The sequence below is a fragment of the Odontesthes bonariensis genome, chromosome 23 (assembly GCF_027942865.1).
Source record: "Odontesthes bonariensis isolate fOdoBon6 chromosome 23, fOdoBon6.hap1, whole genome shotgun sequence".
Lineage (NCBI taxonomy): Eukaryota > Metazoa > Chordata > Actinopteri > Atheriniformes > Atherinopsidae > Odontesthes > Odontesthes bonariensis.
This window is the reverse complement of record NC_134528.1, coordinates 29844019-29868388: the sequence shown is the minus strand read 5'-3', so window position 1 is coordinate 29868388 and position 24370 is coordinate 29844019. Positions and strand designations below refer to the sequence as shown.

At 41.4% G+C, this 24370-nt stretch overlaps 1 protein-coding gene across 8 annotated transcripts in view; it reads right to left on the bottom strand.

Annotated features, from left to right (window-relative positions):
- The window catches only part of ryr2a (ryanodine receptor 2a (cardiac)), a 287428-nt gene that overhangs the window by 213787 nt on the left and 49271 nt on the right, over positions 1-24370 (bottom strand). For all 8 annotated transcript variants that reach the window (XM_075456990.1, XM_075456994.1, XM_075456991.1 and 5 more), the window contains exons 4-12: positions 20056-20130; positions 19644-19722; positions 17228-17340; positions 14992-15091; positions 11485-11581; positions 9073-9147; positions 1457-1613; positions 1207-1371; positions 619-740 (exon numbers count right to left, since the gene is read on the bottom strand). In XM_075456990.1, coding sequence (XP_075313105.1) covers positions 619-740; positions 1207-1371; positions 1457-1613; positions 9073-9147; positions 11485-11581; positions 14992-15091; positions 17228-17340; positions 19644-19722; positions 20056-20130 — 983 coding nt within the window. The remainder of the gene's footprint in view (positions 1-618; positions 741-1206; positions 1372-1456; positions 1614-9072; positions 9148-11484; positions 11582-14991; positions 15092-17227; positions 17341-19643; positions 19723-20055; positions 20131-24370) is intronic.

The window sequence follows — 24370 nt, the reverse complement described above, 5'->3', positions numbered from 1 at the left end:
AATTAGCTCAATCTTTTAAAAATGATGACTCCCATCCTTTGCCTAATGATTTTCAGCTTCTTTCCTCTGGACAGAAGTTTTTAGTCCCAAGGTGTAGAACAAAGCACTACAAAAACAGTTTTACTCCTTCTGCTATCACTGAAATGAACAAGTTGTATTATATTTTGCACACATTCACATTCACTTATTCAATCACTTATTAATTTAAGTCCAGAATTTATTCTTATTCTGGGCTTTTATTCTCATTTTCATTCATTTTATTGGCTCTTATTTTTCTCTCTCACATGTCCTGATTCGTGACTGAAACATGAATATTTTTAACATGTTTAAGTAGATGGGCTGGTTTAAGTTTTATCCACATTGTTTGCTGTGTTTCATAATGGATGTCATTATCTATCTAGCTTCAAAATGTTTCGATCTACAGGTACAAATAAAGAAATCTGAACCTGGGCCTAAATGGAAGGAGTTTAGAAGATGCTTCCTTTGATCATACAGAGCAAACAACAGCTTCCTCCTCTGGTAGTTTCCCATTACTGCACTGTGTTCTGGCAATTTCTGTCATATGCAACGATGCATTAAAACTATGTGTGTATGTGGCTGGTGTTTAGAGTAACCCACCTGATGAAAAGGTTGAATAGAAAGACGGTACTGCGGATGACCCTGGCAGTGTGGCTCTCCTCATGCTGTGATCGAGACAGCGACAGCCCATCGTCCATGTGTCCCTCTTGGTGCATGATGGCCTGGAATAAAGTTTGCTTTTAAAATTCTGAATTCATCTCCGATTATCGCTCTGAATAAACCCAAGCACTCACAAATTAAAGTGTTAATTGATTTTTGCAAGACTACTATGTAAGACTAAAGCGCAACAGAGTCACTCTGGCATCGTTATGGTTAGTAAACAGCCTAATTGATTCTGATTATAAACCAGGGGAGCAGACCACCCTGCTACTTGTGTGTTTAGCAGGGGCTCGGCAGCTGAAGTAACTAATGTCGGCTATGAGATTCCATCTGTCTTGAATATGTTAAAATATTTTGATCGTAGTTGCCATTTTAATACACAGACATATACAGAATGTATTTATCAGTTCTTCTGTAAAGTGATCTGATAAAGACTGTTTTCGATGTCAAAATATTAAGCCTCTTTCCCAATCGTGTTTGCATATCTGATGAGATTATTGAAAGGAACGGCTCAGTGTAGGAAGGTACCTTTCTCTGCACTCCACCCATACGTGCACACTTTGCATCTACAGTCTGGTATGTGAGCCAAAGGTAGGTGTCAACATGTTGGATGTAACACACAGAGTCACCATACTTAATGTCAGGAGTACCCATTCCATCCATCTCCTTCCTCACACCAGGGTCCAATTTTTCCTTAAAGACAGAAAAGGAGGAACATTTGAGAAAGATAACTAATACTGACCTGAAGACAGTGTTATGGATGTTGTGGACCCTTTACCTTGGAGGACCTGAAGCAGAAGGCTGTAGACTTGACATCAGCTTTCTCCTTGTCTATCAGCAGTAGAGATTTGTCTTCTGTCATACTTAGATATTTCCCTGTGGTCACATGTCTGAGTCTGAAAGGTTGACCCCAACGGATATGACTTCCACTCCACCTGGACACACACATAAGCCAGAGGCAATAATAATGAACGCACAAACAAACATAAAGATTTCTAAATCAATGTACAGAAATGCAAAATTTGACAAACGAGTCTAGATTAAAAGCAGGGAATTGAAATGGCTCATTTTATGCGACTGATTTAACCCCCTTTTAGGCTGCACTCCAGGGAGCTGGTGAGGTCAACGGGTTGAGCAGGTGTCCCATATACCGAAGCTTAAGCTTCCCAACGCAGCCATCCCCGGTATGGCTCGGGGGCCTTTGCTGCATGTCCTTCCCCTCTCTCTCTCTCACTCTGCCCCATTTCCTGTCAAGCAATTGTCCAAATATGGCCACTTCAAAAAAAATAAATCCACGAATCCACGAATCATGGAGTAAATTATTAAATCAAACATGTTTCTTTTTATGTATTTCGTGAATTTGTTTATAATCAAATTATTTCAAACCAGCAAACGTGATATTAACTAAATGGAGTGCATGTTGGTAAACGGCTGCTTTTGGGTATTCAATGGCAAAAAGTACACATGCACAATAAAAAGCTAATGAACTGTGTGTCTCAGTGATACCCAACAGGAGGTGTATTTTGGTGTCTTTTAGTTTATTATTTCAGTTTATAGCTCACAAACTCTTCCCTGATTCACTCCGTTTCCAACATTAGCAAGCAGCTGTTTCCAACCCAAAGAGCCTAAAAAAAGCCACTGTACACTACCAACTCTGTATTTATTCATTCATTTGACAGGGACAATGCACATTAAAAAACATAAGTGTAAATACCCCAGAGTTAGCAAAAAAGCTATTTTACATCATAGTCACTGTCACTCTAAAAATAGCATATAAGATTATAGTATTATATGAAATATTACAATACACAAAATACTGACAGGCTCACCACCCGTGGGAGGGGCCATGGGGGTCGAGTGCATTGTGAGATGGGTGGCAGCCAAAGGCAGAGACCTTGGCGGTCTGATCCTCGGCTACTGAAGCTGGCTCTTGGGACGTGGAACGTCACCTCTCTGCTGGGGAAGGAGCCTGAGCTGGTGTGCGAGGCTGAGCGGTTCCGGCTAGATATAGTCGGACTCATCTTCGACGCATAGCTTGGGCTCCGGAACCAGTCTCCTCGAGAGGGGTTGGACTCTCTTCCACTCTGGAGTTGCCGGTGGTGAGAGGCGCAGAGCAGGTGTGGGCATACTTATTGCTCCCCGGCTGTGCGCCTGTACATTGGGGTTTACCCTGGTGGACGAGAGGGTAGCCTCCCTCTGCCTTAGGGGTCCTGACTGTTGTTTGTGGTTATGCACCGAACAGCAGTTCAGAGTACCCACACTTTTTGGAGTCCCTGGAGGAGGCACTGGAGAGTGCTCCTCCGGGAGACTCCCTCATCCTGCTGGGGGACTTCAATGCTCACGTGGGCAATGACAGTGAGACCTGGAAAGGGGTGATTGGAAGGAACAGCCCCCCCGATCTGAATCAGAGTGGTGTTTTGTTGTTGGACTTCTGTGCTTGTCATGGACTGTCCATAACGAACACCATGTTCAGGCATAAGGGTGTCCATATGTGCACTTGGCACCGGGACACCCTAGGCCGCAGCTCGATGATCGACTTTGTGGTCGTATCGTCGGACTTGCGGCCGTATGTCCTGGACACTCGGGTGAAGAGAGGGGCGGAGCTGTCAACTGATCACCACCTGGTGGTGAGTTGGCTCCGCTGGTGGGGGAGGAAGCCGGTCAGACCTGGCAGGCCCAAACGTATTGTGAGGGTCTGTTGGGAACGGCTGGCGGAATCCCCTGTAAGGAGGAGTTTCAACTCCCACCTCCGGCAGAGCTTCAACCAGGCTCGGACTGGCAATCTGTGCGACCGGGCAAATGCCCGGTGGGCCGGTCCACATCTGGGCCGGTGGCCTCCGATTTTTTATTTTATTTTTTTTAAATATACGATTTTTAAATGTATTTATCTAGTCTACATTTGCTAGCAGCCCGTTAATGCACAGACCTTGCCTCTTCAGGACAAGTTCAGAAGCAGGTGCGTGTTACGATTGCGCCCCCTGCCCCCATCCCTCAAGTGGATCTGTCCATACCGCCATTACAGGATCTCCGCGGATCCTTAAAAAGTATTAAAAAGTCTTAAATAAAAAATACGTTTTTTAAGGTCTTAACCCTTTAGGCGCCAAGATTGTTTGTTTGAAAATACTGGATTTTGACATTAATATTTCAAAAGCTGGTGGCTGAAAGGGGGTTAAAGATAGATGCCTGCTGTACATTAGAAAAATGTTGCCCATGATCCATAGTTTATGTGGGGTATGAAATTATTGATCTAATTTGCATATTATGACGTCATCAGGTGGCAGCCATTTTGAATCTCATTATGTTCAGGAAATATTGGAATTGAGTGATTATGAACTTGTTTTTTTAAAACTTTTTTTTTCTTTTTGTCTTTTTATCATCATCTATAATGATCAGGGAAAAGGAAAGCAACAATAAAACAGAATAATGTAGTAAAATATTACTATATCATCATTACCATATAGTAGGAAAACATGCGAAAAGTTGCCTATATTTTTTCAGGAAATGGTGGATATTGACTTGATGTTTGAACTTATTTTCATTTTTCTGTCTTTTACCATCATTCATAAGGAGGAAACCAACAATAAAACAGGAGAAAGTGGTAAAATACTGTCATCATTACCATAGGGTAGGAAAACACATGCAAGAAGTGGAAGACATTGAATTGATTTTTTTTTTTAACCTGTTCAACCTTATTCATAATGATCAGGAATGAGGAATACAATAATAAAACAAGTGGTAAAATGTCATCATATAGCAGAAACACACACTAAAACAGGTGACAACACATTGTGAAATGTGAAAACGGTGGTCAAAACGGTGGTCAAAACGGTGGTCAAAACGATGGTCAAAACGGTAGTAAAAACTTATCTGTCCAGGTGACACTGTTTATAATTTTTTAGAGTATGGTACCTCTCAAAACATGGCACAGCACAGACATTGAGGTTGGATAACGGCACCGAATGAGTTAGAGTGTGTGTGTGTGCTTGGAGAACAGCCTCGCTTCGCATGCCGGCACCATTGCCTTTGGAAATTTCACCGTGGGAAGCATGAGTGCTCGTCCGATCCTCCTCCTCACGAGGTAAAAACTCTCCTTCGGAGTCGGAATCGGCAAATAGCATGCTCAATAATTCCGCACGGTTCAACTTCTTACAAGCCATGGTGTTAAAAACTCACTAATAGTTCGCTGACAATAAAAATTTGACTCGCACGTCTCTACAGAAAAGCTCTGAATAACTACTTCCGTATCTGAGCTCGCGTGGCTTTTTGCACTGCCTTATAAAGACACTGTGAACTACAAAATGACGTGAGCTTGGTCTTGTTTGAAAGGGTAACATGTTTGCCAACTAGTGGTAGGAGGACTGAACACCTTAAAGCCCGTTTATTTTATCTTTAGACTGTTTTGTTTATGCTGACGTAATGTCGCAATTCTGCGACTTTGGCGGTTAGAGGGTTAAAATGTCTTAAATTTCGCCGATTTTCAAAGAGTGGCATTAAATTTCATCTGGGCGGAATGAAAGAAAGATATGTCTGGAGAGACGATTTTCTATCGCTCTGTGCACAATATGGCGACCGTTGACGTTCGAGCTTTTGTGTGTGCGCCAGTACTTCCGGTGAAAACTTCCGGTGATTTGACAGCTAGCGCGTCAGGTTAGGGCCAGTGGCCGTAAACAAAGGTTAACTTATAGCCGAGAAGAAAGATGATAATATAACGTAGCTAAAAAGACTAGCTTTCTTCAGTAGCCTAATGCTTACCGATTTAGCAAGCCTAGCAGCCTCGTTGCTAATGCTAGCCCCCGTAACGTTACCAACCATACCCGACGTCAAGGAGTTGGCTGAGCAGGTTATGGAGGGGCTGGCAGAGTTAACTTCATAATGGGTGAGTGCAGGTTTCATTCACTTGTTTTCATTCTTTCACAGGATTGATTCACTTCATTGGTTTATCCGATTGCTGGCCGCCGAGCCATTATGTGTCTGGGTTTGGTGGACCCCAGTGGTAAGGGAAGCTGTCAAGCTGAAGAAGGAGTCCTAGCGAGCCTTTTTGGCCAGTGGGACTCTGGAAGCAGCTGATGGGTACCGACAGACCAAGTGGAATGCGGCCCCTGCGGTTGCTGAGGCAAAAACTCGGGCTTGGGAGGAGTTCGGGGAGGCCATGGAAAATGATTTCCGGACGGCCTCGAAGAGTTTCTGGTCCACCATCCGGCGGTTCGGGGGAGGGGGGGTGCCCCGTCAACACCGTGTATGGTGAGGGCGGGGCTCTGCTGACCTCAACTAGGGACGTCGTGAGTCGGTGGGGGGGAAAACTTCGAGGGCCTCCTCAATCCTACCGACACGCCTTCCGATGAGGAAGCAGAGTTGGGGAGCTCGGACGTGGGGCCTCCCATTTCTGGGGCTGAGGTTGCTGAGGTTGCCAAGGTGGTCAAAAAACTCCTCGTGGCAAGGTCCAGGGGGAGGATGAGGTTCGTCCCGAGTTCCTCAAGGCTCTGGATGTGGTAGGGCTGTCTTGGTTGACACGCCTCTGCAGCATCGCGTGGACGTCGGGGGCAGTGCCTCTGGACTGGCAGATCAGGGTGGTGGTCCCCCTCTTTAAAAAAGGGGACCGGAGGGTGTGTTCCAACTATAGGGGGATCACACTCCTCAGCCTCCCTGGTAAGGTCTATTCAGGGGTACTGGAGAGGAGGATCCACCGGATAATCGAATCTCGGATTCAGGAGGTGCATGGTCGTTTGGTCCGCATTGCCGGCAGTAAGTCGGACATGTTTCCTGTGAGGTTTGGACTCCGTCAGGGCTGCCCTTTGTCACCGATTCTGTTCATAATTTTTATGGACAGAATTTCTAGGTGCAGGAACTATGACGTAGGCAACCGGGAGCTGCTGGCGGTAAAAGTCGCCTTGGGGGTGGTCTATGGCGTAGTGGGTTGAGCAGGCACCCCATGTACAAGAGGCTATAGTCCTCTCTGCAGCTGGCCCCGTCTCAAGTCTCGTTCCAAGTCACCGTATTGGTTGAATCCTCGTTAAGAGAGTTTTATGTTCTTGTTTACATACAACAGTATGCACCACACAGCAGATAGGATTACTGGCCTTCTTGGAGTCAATGGGTGGTGTCTTGGAGGGGATGCCCCCTGGAGGGCAGACATGTGTGGGGGCAGAAGGTCAGCGCCTGTCGTAGCAGTAATCAGAGGACCCGCTGGTAAACCCCACATTACCTACCGATGCATTCATCACTGTATGAATGTTTGTGAATGATTAGAACAAAAAGCACGGTGTTGCGTGCTGTATGTGTGTGTATGTGACATGTAGTGTGAAAGTTCTTTGAGTGGCCAGATTGACTAGAAAAGCACTACACACAACCAAACACAATCTCTAAAACACAATTCACTTTGTGAAGACACTCCCTTGTTTTGTGGAATTGCAGTAAATAAAGCGAAATAAAGAGTACATTACTGCTTATGCCAACCACCTGTCACTTGACATCCCGGGTTAAGCCCGAAAACAATGCTAGCCTTGCTGCACTTTCAACCAACCACATGTTTTCACACATCTCTCTTACATCTGGGAGAGGTGGTGGAACTGGCCTGCTCATTTCAAAGAATTGATCACAAAATCAAATCTAACCAGCCAACAGTGGTCTTAAACAGAGGTAATGGAAGAACATTCCTCATAAGATGGTGCTAACGTCTTAGCAGACAACACAGCATGATGCATCTTCACATTCTCTATAGCAGTTGACAGATCAGCTTTGCAGAAACAAGCTTTGTTATGGACCTCCTTTTCAGTGATTCCCTAGGGTCCTCAGAGACACTTAAGGATCTCTTCTAACTATAGAAAGGTTAGGAAATCATGTCTTCAGACTTGAAGGTGGAGATGGCCGATGGACATCTTTCTAGAGCATCAAATTGTTTTATGTTGCTTTGGTATCAAGGTATACTGACTTTATAAATTGAAAGATTTGGTCGGTTCTTGATCTGTAAAGAAATCTTCTTGTCGTTTCTGCTTTCTGATGAAAACTCAGGTAAAAAATCAGAAGGAAACCAGGTGGTGAAAAGGTTCCGTTTATTACAAAACCAAACGTGCCAATACAAAATGGTCTCACAAGTCTCAACAAAATACACCTGGAGCACTATTTTGCATCAAACAGGATCTTCTTCACACAATAATGTCGCTTTAAAGCTCTGAAGTAAAAACTCTAACAATGCAGGAAAATGTGGTGATTTATACCTGTTGAGGAGGAGTGGCTTCTAGTCTAGGTGAGAGTTTTGGGTATGTGTTGAGAAAGAGCGAGACAATGACAGATGTGGGGAGGAGGAATGTTCAGCCAATGAGGAATTTGTTATTCTACTCTCAAACTGCTATGTTATGTTTGCAATGAACAAAGTATGCATATTCCAGATTAGCTGGGCACAGTTGTGAACCACAGGATGTCTGGGAGGAAGTTGTAGATATGGATGAGGGATAGCTCTCACAGATGGATGCTGCCAGCAAGCTACAATGGGTGATCTTCAAGCCAGAGTAGGTATCATTGCTAAGTATACATGGTAATGTCTGGTGGTAGCCTGTGTGTCTGCAAAAGGTGCAAAAACGTGTACGTAGAAAGGGCTTTCAAATGTTATGAGTGTCTTGGTCTGACCAGACTGTATGGCACCAAGGACTAAAAACCACCAAAATCTAACAATCTGTGTGCATTCCTGTTACACTGGCTTTAGTCTTGTGTAAAAAAGTCAAACACTTGAGTGTCATCCAACAGTGTCGATGTTGGCGATCAGTATCAACACTGTTGCAACATTTTACTCTTGATGATCGATACAATTATTTTTTGCACACATTTTAACATCTTTTGCTCTCTCTCCATTGTCATTGGGGGTCTGTAAAATGTTGTTTTTATTGACACATCTGCTCCACTATGGAAAACATTTACATGGACAAAGGTTCTTGCATTGTGTTACATTATTTAAACCCTACTACTACTACTACTACTACTACTACTACTACTACTACAATGGAGCCTTAACTGTCCTCTCCAGGCAATTTCACAACCATTAGCACGTTGGATCTGGTGACCAAAAGTAAATAATAAAAAAAAGTAAATAGCTCACTGGTGAGAATGACTTAAACTACCCACACATTGGTGAGGTGGTTCAGTGACACATATATGACCTTGAGGACTCGCAAGGTGTGAACGGCCTCTCTGCTACTTTTAAGACAGTATTTCCCACCTCGATTTAGAGAAAATAGGAAAATATCAAGATAAATAAGTCCAGTTGCCTTTATTCCAGCTCTTAGGATTACCAAGACCTGAATGACTGAGAATCTACACTGACATAATATGTAGCTGTGAATTTATCAATATACTTGTTTGCCATTTGTATGTAGGTATACAGGATGAATTTGCTGTGCTTACATTACGCGGAGTGTCTCCAGCCTCCATAGGGACCTAGCGTGACTGGAAACTGCTCCCCCTTCATAGTGCACTGTCCTGTGGGGAGAAAGAATCAGATTATACCAAACTAAAAACCGTATCTCTGTCATACATAGATTTTGCATTGTGTAAATACATTTTTGCACAACTGTTGTCTTTTATTTTTAAAGTTTAGACTTGTTAGCACCTGGATAACTCAGTCTCATAGTAACAAACCCCAGAGGTCAATATGAAGGAGTATACTCTCAGTCACTCTCAGCAGTGTTGTTTAACAACTTGGCTGTCTCTAAAGGCAACATCTTAAAACTATAATTATTAATTGTCCTTCTCAATTTCAATCTCGATCAAAGTGCACAGGTTTGTCTAAAATGACAGTTGCTGCGTTGTCTTTCTTAGGCCGTTTCCTACAGCTGAATGATGTGTTTCTAAAGGTCTCAGATGAGGGGTGAAGAGGAGGTGTGTTTTAAACGCAAGACAGGTAAAAGGCAATATAATGAAGGTGGACTTAAAGGAGTAGTTCGTTTTTTTTTTTTTTTAACCTGGACCCTATTTCTGGCATAAAATACGTTCACCTACTCACCGATAACAGTTTGGTGAAAGTCGGCATCCTTCGGAAGTTATTTATATTACTCGAGATCCACGTTTATCCATATAACGGGAAACAACAGGGCATAAACAATACAGCCTCTAAATAAGGCATAGGAGTTGCCGCTCTCTTTATTAAACATTGACCGGGAACACGACTAAGATGCATGTGCGTGTAAAGATTGTCTATAGTGACAGACATCGCACTCTAACATCAACTTTTCAAAAAAAGTTTGCATTCTCAAACGGGTGGCGCTGCTTCAGGTGATGAAAAATATTAGTTGTATTCCCTGTCTTTGTCGGAACATGTGCTCAACATAACACACTACTCTGTTTCGTTTCCGCCACGGATAGCTGCTGGCATGGCTCTATTCCAGCCACGTGATTGGTTCAGCACGGCGCAACTCTCGTTGTCATTGACTTTTTGTATTGTGTGTCAAAAGATGGACGAATGTAATCTATCGAAAAGTATATTGACCATGTTTCATATCGCTATCGAGGAAAAGTTATACCTAGATAGCTATCGTTATTGTTTTATCGCACAGCCCTACACAGTGATACAGTTTATTCAAAAGTGGAAAACATTTGCCAGACAGTTGCCCAGGAGCGGATGTCTGAGCAACTCCACTACAAGGACATACCACGTAATGCTAAGAGTAAATACAAAAACAAAAACTGAAGAGGTACTTCTGGGGCTCTACAGGCCACAGTTAGCATCTTAAAAGTTAACATTGATGGCAGTACATTTAGTTAAACACTGATCAGGTATGGATTGTTTGAAATGGTTGCCAGGAAGAACACGGCCCATTCATCTTAACAAACTACAAAATATCAGGAACAATGTCCTTTAGACAAGCAAGACCAAAGTGGGACTATTTAGCCATAGTGCACAGTGCCATGTTTGGTGAAAACTAAACACAGCACATCAACACAGGCACCTCATATGGACAATCTAGCACAGCGGTGAAGAGATCATAATTTGGGCTTGTTATGCAGCTACAAAACCTGACATTGCAGTCATTGAGTCAACTATGAGGTCATCTATTTTAAAGTATTGTAGAGACAAATGTGAGGCCATCGTTCGACAGTTAAACTTTGGCCAAAATTGGGTCATGCAAAAGGAGAATGATCCCAATCACACCAGCAAATCTCACAGTCCAGTAGTAATGCTGTGCGTAAATGAATCTCTGTAAACCTCAATGACCTGAAGCCATGTTATAAATAAGAGGGTATAATATTAGTAGTAATATAATAATAAGGGTCCTAAATGCCTGCACAAGAGAGTGACTGAGAAAAGTAGGAGACTAATAAGGTCATAGCGGAAATTGTTATTTCAGTTATTGAATGTAGTTTGTCACACACTGTTTTTGCATTTTAACTCTTTAACTTTTTTAAACTTTTTTTAATGCAGTGCACTATGTCATGTGTCGAGCTTCATATGAGCTTGTATTTATCTAATTTCACAACCGGGTAAGTAAATCAGTTGTATTGGAAGAGATATACTTTCTTTTTCTAATCATTGTTTTACAATACAGAAACTTTTTGCCACAAATGTATCAAACCTGCTTTGTAATGTCTTAAAGTTCTGAATATGTGAAACTGAACATAAACACCACACCTTGCTAAAGTATAACACCTAGTGCTATCAGCAGGCATATCACAAATAAACAATTGTATATCATTATTGTGTTGTCTTGTTACATGACTAAGGAGAAACAAGGAAATAGAGTCGGGAAAGTACTAGCAAAGAAAGAGGAATCACTTACTAATGACTCATATTATCAATATGCAATTATCAATAAACATTACCTCCTCTGCTCATCCCCATGCTCCACAGATGGAACTGTTAGACACTCATCCACATGACCATGAAGGAGGCGCAGGACATCTCCTCCTATGAGGAAACCTACACATCAGGAGTGGAAAAAGAGAGGAAATGTATAAATAAAGGAAGAGGACAACAAAAGAAATGAGAGAGAAAAGGTGTAAGTAAGAGGACAGACACAAAGAACAATTAAAAAGAATCACTTGTAAGCTGTGTAGCCTACATTCTGCTGTTTTTGAATATTTTGATAAACCTGACTGATGTTCTGATGTGGGAGGCAACAGTGGAAGTCAAGTGCTTTTGGGCATTTATGGTTCTATGAAATCCATGTTTAGATGTAGGACCAGCAACGCTGACTGTCAAAATGAAGTAGTGTTTTTAGCCATGGCAAACTAAATCTATCCCGCTAGTAGGCTGCATTAGCCACCTGAAAGTGCCCTCACTCAGCCTCAGGACTGCTTTGAAGACACTTTCTGGGATGTGTGTGTTTGAAGACTTGGAGAAACACACATCAAGTCACATCTTACATCAAGCACTGCACAGACAATGTTGCAACGGAAAAACGGCTCCGGACCTTTCCCAACCAGAAACCCTGGATGACTGGCAAGGTCCTGGGACTACTTAAGAGACGCAACACAACCTTTCAATCAGGCAATAATCTTCTGTACATTACAGACAGAGCAGATTTAAGGAGGGGCATTAAGGAGTACACAGATACCTCCACAGATACTTCCTGCTTCTGAAGAGTGCAGACAGGTCTCTGCTTCCTCCTGCTGCTTACTGCTTTTAAACAATTCTACTTCTTCCCACAAGTCTTGGATGTAATTTTATTCTTTTTCTTTTAAGTGAACCAAATATATAAAATAATCAACAATAAAATCACACGATGCAGGTAAAAACTGTGCAGGGGTATGATACGTCAATGGAACATCAATAGAACGTCCGAAGATAATTCAGAGGAGGGGGTCCCACGTCTGCCTTTTGAAATATAATAACTTGTGTGCTGGACATATTTTGATACCATTTTTCCTTTTTTGTTTTTCCAACTGTCCTTTCAGGTACATGGGGGAGTTGACCTATCAGATGGCCTAATAAGATACATCAAGGTCTTGCAGAAAACACAGTAGACTTTCTTGTTCCACTTCATGGACATTGCTTTTGTGAATGCATCTTGCACAAAGAACATGGCAGAAGCAGAGGTGAGGTTCCTTTGCACCAGAAGGCATTCAGGGAGACCTTAGCCTTGGAGTTGGCAGAGACGGGGTCTACCTCCACAGCTGAGCCTGTGCACACATCAGGACGCAGCACAGCTGGATGCTTGAGGTGCAGACGCTGCCAGACCAAGACTCCTGTGAAGTGTGCCACATGTGATGTGCCCCTTTGCTTTGTCCCAGGCAGAGACCGCTACAATGATTAGCATGTTGCCAACAGCAAATAATGTCAATGCAAATTGTGAATACTTTTCAGTGTGGTTTGCTATGTCATTATTTATGTATATAAACTAATTGCATTTAGAACAAACTATTTGTTTGGACTTTTATTGTATGCACAAAGCTATGGTTGTAGACAGAATGTGTTTGTGCTTCCGTTGCTCTTTGTCAGTAATTCTCACAGAGGATCTGGATGTGGGATAAGACAGTCCCAAGTGTAACCTTTCATTAGAGCCCAAGATCATGACTGTATGTTGAAGCGTTCAGGAATGGCAGCCTTTTTTCCCCCAAGGCTCTCCAAATGGCACAGCTTTTGCTTTTTTTTTTAGGAGTTGGGGGCAAAAATTGCCGGCCTGTTAAGGGGTTAACAAATACAACAATGTCTTAATTCATATTTTAGACAAAAGAGATGTTACCATGCCCCACCTGTTCAACTTCCTCCAACAGCACCTGCTTCATCGTGTTGCTGCAATGTGGCACTATTCTCCCTCCATGCCTTAACAACAGGGATGGCATCTCAGAGGACACCATCCCAGGTGAGACACAGGTCAATCTAAACCTAAATGTGCATTATCACACACCAACTCCTCGAACAATAACCACAAAATAACTACAACCTTGAGTATGGAATGAGAAATGTATGGACTGTGGAGTGCTCCTTGTCAACAGTGATGCACCACACAAGGGGACAACTAAATATTTTGACCAGTAATGATTGGATCTTAAGAACTGGTTTGGACAGATGTGTTCTTAGTCATATTATCACTTGAATTAAGACGAGACACGGCGGGCAAAAACAGTGATTTTTCATGCAGTGGTCAATTTTTAGATTTTGGGCCAGTCTACTCCTTCAATATGTGTTATTTCAAAACATAAATTAAAATGTTTATTTCATCACATTTTGTTTATTCGCGGCAGTACGTTTCGCCCAAATTTACCAAAATGAATTCCCCTATTTGAATCTTTAAATGCTGTTTTCTCAAAATCAGTTTTTTGTATTTTTCCAGTATCAATATCTCAGCCTATAGAGCACCTACTAACACCAAACTTGCCAGTTATACACTTAGCAGTATTCTGGAGATATTTAAAGAAGGATTTGTTGATAAATCATTCCTGGCCTGATTTATGTGACATTATCATAAAAAAATATGGCGAAAATTTATGTTTTTTAGGCTATGGACAGTATATTTTGATTTCCTAGGAAATGAAAGCAAATATCCTGAAATCCCTCTGTAATTTTCTTTTCATTTTGTGTGTAAACAAAATGAAAAAAAAAATTTGCACCTGGCTTTATCATATGTTCAGATCTATCTTCCGGAAATATATGCAAATGTGCGCATATTTAAAGCGATACAATGTAACTTCTCAAAAAGCCCATTATGGAGCTCCCCCTACAGGCTTGGAGGTAATGTACGGTTACACTGTCGTAAATACAACACCCTTTCGCTTTCACGTTTCACGTTTGTTGACGAACCGGCGAGGAGTCAGAAGGTGCAAGCTATGTCGACCGAGAAGGTAAGATTAATCAAATGTACCTGGGAGCGTGAGAGGGGTCTATTTGTTTTTGCGGTAGGTGTGCCAGAAAGCAAGTCGAAGTACTTCCGCTCAGCTCCCGGGCCGCTAACGGGCCGCTCCCGGGCCGCTCCAGCAAAGTTACATAGCACAGTTTTTCCAACTCAGACCCCCGAAGGGCATAGGAGACAGGCCAATCGTAATATTAAAACTCATTCTAGCCGCACAATTTTTTTCAAGCTGTTATTTTAAGGTAGAAATGTTACATAGTATTGCTTTAATGACATAATGCCTAATTTGCGTAATTACACATACAAATTTCAAAAACTTGTAATACATTTTTTTTTCATACTTGTATAAGTAATCAACTGAGGAAGTTTCATGGTGATATCTATTATTTTAAAATATTACCCTATTCACCTGTAGTGTCTCGCCTTAAGCTCTTAAGCGTCATAAGGGTTTACAAAACACAATTTTAGGATAGTAAATTCTACAAAAATAAAGAAAGACAAAAAGAAGAAAAGAAATAAACTTTGAACAAAGCTGTACCTTGTGCTACTTCACTGCCAGAACAGATGGGGGCCACACTCCACAGAGTCTGCTGGAAGGCTGCATCTACATGGAGACTGCCATTTCCATAGGACAGATGCTGCAGGAAACCCCACAAGAGAACCGACTTTAACAGAAAAATCACTAAAACACCAAAAAGAAACGCATACAAAACAGAATATTCCTGTATATAGCATTTGTGAGAAAGTGAACCAGAGAGTGTACAGTGCCCAATCTATGATCGCCACACTGTGGTGGTCTCACTAAGCACTGCCGTCTCACAAAAAGAAGTCCTGATCTGAACCTTGGCTGTGGCCTTTTTGTTTGTTCTTCGCAAGGGACAGTCCAAAAAAACATCCATTTTAGATTCATTGCTGTTTGTCTTGTTTGTCTCTGTTTTAGCCTTTTTATGGACTGCTGACCTGTCTAACCCGCATTTGGTAATTCAGTCTGAAGTATGACAGGTTTTCCTGTCCTATCCAGCCTTCAGGGGGGAACTGATAAAGCAGAGCGGGCGAGGGGACAAGAGGGAAACATATGATTTGATCCGGCTCTGATGAAGTCTAACAAGTGTTTTATTTTGATACCAAGATGGTTTACACAGAGTTTGTCATTTCTAATTGCAGATGAATACTCAATAGATTTTGGGCACGTAATTTTCAAGCAGGAACCCCAGAAAGACTACTGAGGCGGAGCAGGTTAAGCATGTCTTGCTGCTCCTGTACCGTAGACAGCAGACACAGATGGTTAGCATGGATGGATAGATAATTGATCTTGCAAGAGAAATCGGTTTTGTGACAGCAGCAAGTAATAGGGTAGACACCATACAAAAGATGAAATATAGATTTCAATTTTTTTTTTTAAATAGTATACACAAAATAAAAGAATTAACAATGAGAATAAATGATGGAACTGTATCTACAATGACCCCAAGATCAGTAAGGTATATGAAGATGGCTGTGCACCTATTGCACAGAGGTGAGATGACGAATGGTAGAAATGTTTTCCAAAAGCAATTGCCCTGTGAGGGATTAAGCAGGTAAAAAAAAATGGACAAATGGATGGGCAACTCCTGTATGCATCATCACTTTGTAATGGAAGGATCCAGACTGAAGAGGGCAGCAATGCACCATCCTCTGTCTTTGAAAAGGCGAAGAGCAAGCCCTTTTTTCAGGGTTTACTTTAATCTTTGGAAATATCTTGGATATTATATCATATCCGAGAAGACTCCTGTCAGTCATATCAGTTTATCGTTTTCAGGCTCATACCAGAAACAACTGGGGAGTAAGGTCAGGTGTACTTTATTGTGACTAAATAAATTCCCCAAAAAGCAATAAGTCCTCTGAAAAAACCCATCTCAAGTAAAAACTTTTTTGCTCTTTTCCGGAAGTTTTAATCGTATTGTTTTCATCCCCCTTTTCTATTGGAATCTTCTAAATATGAATCCCAAATGGAAATCTGGCCTTTGATTCAAAGAGAACAGAGCGGTTTCCTCCTCATTTGCTTGGTGGCTGGCAAACAACAGTCTTTATATTTACACCATACTACGTAAAAAGTGAATCAGAAATCCTAATATAAAGCGGTTAACAACAGGGATGTTCCCTTGGACGGTGTACATATTTTGAGTCGATGGTTTAAAGGTTCATGGGACTGTTATTAATTCAATCAAAACACTCGTCTTTGCCATAGTGATACATTACAGAACCTTCTCCCTGTGAACAGTTGCCTTACTGTTAGATTAATGGCCAGATTAGAAATGTTATTTGACAACCACAACAAAAGTTTATTTTATAATTAGTTACTAATGCCAGTGTTCCATATTGAAATGGGAAATGTAAATATTAGTAAAGGTAACTTTCTGAGACTTAGAAGGAAGCAATGTGCTGGAAGTGCCAAACCAAATAAAAGCACTATGTTACACAAACCCTTCAGTACAACTTTGACAGGATTAAAGAATATCTTATTGTTGATTATTTTTCCAGCAGGGATAAAGAGGAAACTGTGTTAATGCATTGTTGACATGTTCATTTCACAGCATTGATATATCACGTGAATAGATGCCATCTCTTGTAAGACTTTTTACACATTTTTGCTCATAATATACTCTTGGAGTGACAGCGAGAAAGCAATGGTGAGACTTACAGTAAAAAGAAAGAAGCAAATAAAGGAGAGAAAGCTATAGTAATATTGAGTCTCCAATTGCTCACACAGGTTCCTACCCATAGCAGCAACTGACCAGATATCTTTCAGAGGACACGCTGACCAGGATGAGATCATCGCCCACTCTAACCTTCTCTCCCTCTGAGCGCTGCTTTGATGCTGGGTGGATGGTCCACCAGCAAGCCTCACCTAAACACACAAGCACCCACACACAGGAAGGCAAGAGATAAAAGAGATGGCTCCATTAAACGGAGCCTTGTGTAATACTACATTTCTGTTATGTATATTATACCACTTTGGGAGTCTAGATTAATCCTCCATTTGTTCAACTTGGCCTGTAAATTTGATGTAATTCACATAATTTTTACAACAAAAGAGCAGACAATGTACTTTGTAGTGGCTTTTTTCAAAAGAGGCAAGCACTGTGGAAACACAGAGGGTTTTTACAGATCTTTTGGGTAAAAAAAAATTCCCTCTTCCTGCTGGACAGAAGGTTTATGAGATCTGTAAAAATAAACTGAAATTAAAGGTGGTAAAAACAAAAACAAAAAGTTGACCATGATGTACAAATCACATAAAATGCTAATATAAAAACATTAGACAAAGCCCACACAACAGAAGTGTTTCCAGTAACAGAAAGAAGGGACAGAGCAATTTGGCATGGGCTTATTTTTCAATAAATTCTTTAAAAAACAAGACACAAATGTTGTATGTATGTGTTAATCTCACCTATTTTTTTTCTTTTATTATTAATTAATTAATTTATTAATAATCATTTTCAGGGCTATCATTTAGACTAAAATAAATTCTAAATTGTTCAGTTAATGGTTAAAAAAAACTAAAGTTGCAGTTTTTACACTTTCATTGGGCAACATGTGGACTGGAGGTAACTTTGTATTTTTTAAGTTCAAGACGCATATTCCTTTTCAGGGCTTGATACTACAGAATTTATGGGCACTGCCTCCACAGGATCGAGGTGAATACCATTGGTCTTGACAAGGTAGTCTTGCCAACCTCTTTCCATATTATCTACTATATCACAATGTAATGTTTGATGTCAACAAACATGGTGGTAACATGCCAAGTCCATCACATTATACAACCTGATTCTAATCAGTGTCTATTTCTCACCCTTGGTTTTTACCTACCAGTTCAAGTCTTTCCTGTAATCTCAGTGAATCTTGGTTTTCATGGTTTTACATGCAATGTAATGAGAGAGAGCAGCAAACACTTCGAAAGGCTGCAAATTTCCAAGATTTTGGAATGAAATTTGCAAAAACTGAGAAGAACAAATTTCTACGTTAGTCTTATGGCTATGTGAGATTTGATCTGTGAGGCAGATGATAATGATAAGGTTCACCTTTTGTTTTCTGATAAATTACAAACACAGATTAACACAATACTGTTGTCATGTTGTGTATTTCCAATTAGTCACAACAGAGTACAAAAATATTTGTTTGGAGTACATAAACATGTTTGATTAGTTTAATTACATGACTCAACCACAGCTTCGATCTCTCCTGATTTACAGTCTGCACAGAGGGTGAACTGATCATGACCATGTTCTGTTCATGATTATTAACCCGCATGTCAGCGACTTCACAGAGGGAGCCGAGCCAAGCAAAGCACGCATGACAGAAAAAGACACCGAAGCATTATTAACTTTGCATCCATCTGTCATCCTGTTTTTCTCTGAGCTCTCTACAGTAAAATGGAATCTGATTCTTATCATTGTTCAGTGTCTTGTTCATACACTTGATTTCTTCTTCCTCACTTCTTCCTATTGCTTTGTCTTGAGTGTCTTTACTGCATCTGAGTTTCTAAACTTTATTTGTAATGGCGAGAGTGTTTTCATTCATTCCATTCATTATGGCCAAAATGAATTTTTATCTGGAAGCTGGTGCATAACATCGTACTGTAAAGCAACACTGTGGTGTGTTGGGCAGGAAACCAAAGGTCTGAAGTGTGGTAATTCAGTCACCAGGCGCTCCAGGACAAATTCAGGCCAGGGAATGTGCAAAATTAGAGTTTTACGATTCACAAACTTGTCTAGTTGCTTTAAGATACAAGTTCTAAAGATAACTTAATGTAATAACAAGCTAACTTGACATTATGCCTTTCACAAGTGTGTCTTTTGGCAGTTTATTTGAATTTAAAAGCAAATACAAGGAAACAACTGATGCTTGAGTAATACAGCTGAGGTAACACCTGAATGATGGAATCAAAACCAAAACTTTCCTTTTAGCTCCTTATTTCTTTATCACTGACAAGTGTACAACTTAAAAAAAAATGTAAAAGTCAACAAATCTCTTCTGGTCTTGTCCATCCTTCTTTGTTTCCCTGGAAATACTTCCATTGTTGTCTGGAGTTATCTGCATTTGCATTTGTGGGGACAGCTTGTGTGCTCCAGTACAAAATGTTTTCAGTTGCAGAACTCATCTTATACTGGTGGAAATGCTCTTTAAAACAGCATACATTTCTTTGACAACTACCTGTGGTATCTTCTTGCAGTCCCACATCAAAAGCCAATTTGTCTGTGGATGAACGAGAGGTAGACAGGCAGCACAGGTACTAAAAGAAAGAAACAATCAAATCAAAGACACAATCAAAACCAAAAGTCAGTTTGAATAAGTAGAAAATACGCAGATGAAATTAACTGGCTTTTTTTTTAAAAAGATGAATGTAAGCATTCTTGCATTTCCATTGACCTCCCAACTTAAAGTGAGAGATTTTAGGTTAATAATTGAAAGGTGTACCCTATGTACAGTGTTTCTGTAAACAATAAGGTTGAAATATTCAAATGATTTCAAAGTCAATGAAAACCTAGTTCCAAAAATGATTCCTTTAACATTAAATGCACTTTGCCTTTGTTCTTTGATTGTGTACATTTTTTTGCTTATTTACCATTCCACTGTAGGAGTGCCGTAGTAAGAGAGCATGCCCGTAGAGAAGGGTTCGATGCCCGCCACCCTGGGTCGTCTGAGACAGGCATTTGATGGGAAAGAGAGAAAAAAAGTTACAAAACGTAAAAATCACCAGCTGAGTAAGAAAGAGAGAAAATATTGAAATAAATCCCTGTAATTAGTGAAATTGTAGGAAAAAGTTGAAACCCTACAATTTTAGCTTTCAATAAAGTAACTTCTGTGCAATGTTTCTGTACGTCCACTGCTTAAAGCTGCGGTCGGCAACTTTTTTTTAGTCATATTAGCTTGAACTGTCATGGGATTCTGGAAGTAGAATATTAAATAGGCTGTTTAGGAAAAATAACGAAATCTGTAGCTCCCTCTGAAGCCTGTAATCATGCTTGCAAAAACCGAGCGCTCCCGGCTGTTTTTAACCAATCAAGTTAGGGTGGAGAAATCCTACCTGTCAATCACAGCTTGTGCACACGCTGCTGAGCGTGAGTCTGCCCCAGCTTGTGTGCGCTCACACTGGTGTGAACTCACGTGCACAACCTCGTCCACAGAGGGGGAGGGGTTTGGGGCGCGATTCGGAGCTTATTAGAGGTTGGGGGAGGGACCTGAAAGTTGTATCAGTTCGAATTTTCCGACTTTAGACTCGGAATTTTGAAAACCTGCCGACGACAGCTTTAAGCACAGTCGACTGTTTCAGGATACTATCCCAAACGAGTGGAATGATTATGTTACTCACAGAAAGTTAATTAGCTGACATATTAAAACTTAAAAATGGTTGAAAACAGTTCCAGTACATGCAAACTTTAATCTTTTTGCTCTAGTTTGTTCTACATATCAAACAACAACCCGAGAGAGACAATACCCTTTCATCAGTATGATGAAGGCTTATTATTATTGGCTGAGTGCTGAAACCCATTCATGTTGACTATTGCCCTTAATTAAACTGGACAATACGTCAGGGAGTTCTGTACAAACAATAATCAGGATGCTGAAAAGAAAAAGACATACAAACAGAAACAGACATGTTATTTTCGTAGTCAGTGTCCATGTTGAAAGGACAAACTTCTGGCACCACATTGGAAAGAGTACGGTGTCCCTGAATCTGGCAGATGGCAACTAAACCAATCACAACGCAGAGATGTGTTTTGAATCAACGCGGGCGGGGCAGAGGGTCAGAGCGTTGGCCTATAGGCACAGACACGGTTTGAAAGACAACGGGTTGTGCTCATCAACAATGTTCCGTTGTATCCATTCATCGGAGCCAGACTAAATTAGACATCCAATCCATTTAGGCTGGTTTATCAGGCTAGTGTCCCTCATTACCAAAGAGATGATGCAAGATGTTGTTGCATCATGTCCTAAAGTCTGACTACCTGAAGGTGAGATTTATTTTGAAGCACCTAGAATACAAGATATTATTGGATTATTATCATTGCACAATTATGAACCTCAATAACATGCACAGATTGATGTCAACAAACTGATGGCGTCTGTTTTTATTGAGGCAGACTGGAAAGGTGACAAGTGGCTTCCCCCTGTCTCTGTGCATTAGATGGAAAGCTGATCACTGTCCTTCCACCAAGCAACAGTGTGAGCACCTTCAGGAATCACAAGTCTCGTTCCTCCGTAGTCCTGTTGGCTCTGGTAGATGCCAACCACTATTTTATCCATCCATACATTGGTACCCAGGGTAGAGTGTCCAATGAGGCAGTTTACTGCTAATTTCATCTGAAAAATGTCAGGACAGCTGAGTCGCTGCCCATCTTTCGCCCTCTTAGGACATCACCTGCTTCGTCCTAGCTCCTTACGCACTTATTTGTTTTCTAAATTGTCTTCCCATCTGTCTAGGTACTTATTCTAGCACTAGTTATGCTCTCAGCTGTTTGGTTTTGAAAGGAAATGCACTTCTGATTTCTTGTGACCTGAAGTTTTTTTGCCTACCGATGTGGAACACACTTACTGTAAGTCGCTTTGGATAAAAGCGTCTGTAAAATGACCGTAATGTAATGTAATGTAATGTAATGTAAAAAGGCAAAGGACAGCAAAAATGTCCTAAATATTGCCCTGGCCCAAAGTTTACTTGGCATGCCTTTATGTTTGTTGCAGAGGAGGCCTTCTCACTCACAAATTCTTGATGAGGCCATATTGCTTCAGAGACTGTATACAATGAAGGACAGCTAAAGCGGGATCCCAACATCACACCGTGGCTTTTCGAACAAACAACAGTCGGTCAAAACTGCCATGAAGTGCTGCAAAATTTTATATCAAAATCAAATTATATTAAATTACATTAAATGGAAAAAATGGAAATCTGACCACATTATCTTTTTCTCCTCATTTTAGGAGATGTGAAAAACAAGTGGGGAAAAAATAAAAAAATTCTGGTTTCAAAGTGGGACAATTTCTTTTCACACGATGAGCCCTAAAAAGCAACTGAAAAAAACTGAGTATGTAATTCTCTCCAAATTATGGGAACGTTTTTCTGGGGATGTGAATCTATGTTGTACAAGGAACCCACATACATTCAGACAGGCAGCTGTCTATGGTTCTGAAACATTTTGCTAATCCAGGAAGGCCGACCAGGACAAACGTTGCTAACATTGGGCCACGTCAGATTCACACTCACTCCTAAGGACAATTTCACAGACACCAATGAACCTAACATGCATGTTTTTGGACAGTGCGAGGAAGCCGGAGTACCCGGAGAGAACCCATGCACACACGGGGAGAACATGCAGACTCCACACAGAAAGGCCCCAGCCGGGAATTGAACCTGAAACCCCCTCGCTGTGAGGGGATGGTGCTAACCACCACACCACCGTGCAGCCCCTTTCAGAGATCCAAAAAGGAAAATCTGTCATTTTTAGCAGTGGAATTACGGGACCTGCTAAAGCAAAGCAATGGGAAGCAATTCCGAGTACGGATGTCCTGATCCGATCACGTGATCGGATATCGGGGCAGATCACGTGGTTTCTGACTCGATCGGAATCAGACGTTTCATCCTGATCAGGGATCGGATATGTAGCTATCTATATATGTATATTTATTCTCATTATTTATTTTTTTATCAGAACTATAATATTTCAAAACAAAAGGGAAAAAATAACAGCTTAGTATTTCCTGTTATGTGGTGGTACAGAGTCAGACTGTCTCAACCATAGACATAATATACGGAGACGCCTCACAGACTGGCGCTGCCTATTGGAGCTGACGTCCCCACATTGCATTACAATAATAATAATAATAATAATAATACATAGGTTTTATATAGCGCTTTTCCAAATGCTCAAAGACGCTTTACATAAGGAACAAACAGAAAGCATAGACAAAAAAAAACAAGACATTATAAACAAGAGAAAAACACTGTTACAGACTTTAGGCACATGGGGGGGGGGGGGGGGGGGGGGAGAGGAACATTTTATCAGGTGTTGTAGGTGATTTTGAACAGGTGGGTTTTGAGCTGGCTTTTGAATGAGGGGAGTGTATCGGAGTTCCGGATGGTGGGGGGCAGGGAGTTCCAAAGGGTAGGGGCAGCGATGGAGAACGCTCTGTCCCCAAGGGTGCGGTACTTGGTCTTGGTGATGGGAGTGAGGAGGTTTGCATCAGAGGAGCGGAGATGTCGAGTGGGGGAGTAGGGGTGGAGGAGGTTTGTGAGGTATGGAGGTGCAAGGTTATTGAGGGCTTTGTAGGTGATGAGAAGGATCTTGAAGTTGATTCGCTGTTTTATTGGAAGCCAGTGAAGTTGTTGAAGGATGGGAGTGATGTGTTCTCTGGAGGGGGAGTGAGTGAGCAGTCGGGCAGCTGAGTTTTGGACATATTGCAGTTTTTGAAGAGCAGAGGAGGGGAGGCCATACAGGATGCTATTGCAATAGTCGAGTCTGGAGGTGATGAAGGCATGGACAAGTGTTTCGGCAGCTGAGGGGGAGAGAGTAGGGCGAAGGCGTGCAATGTTGTGAAGGTGGAAGAAGGCTATTTTAGTAACCTGGTTTATGTGGGATTTGAAGGAGAGTGTGGGGTCCATGATGATGCCGAGATTTCTGACCAGGGGGGAGGGAGTGACGGAGTGACCATCAATGCAGAGTGAGAAATGCTGGGAGGTGGGGAGGGTGGATTTTGGGCCAAAAATTATAATTTCAGTTTTATTGCTGTTGAGTTTGAGGAAGTTGTGATTCATCCAGGCTTTGATGTCAGTTAGGCAATTGGTGAGGGTGGAGAGAATGGCAGGAGTAATGGCAGTGGTGGTGATATATAGCTGGGTATCGTCGGCGTAACAGTGGAAGTGAAGACCATGGTGGCGGATAATG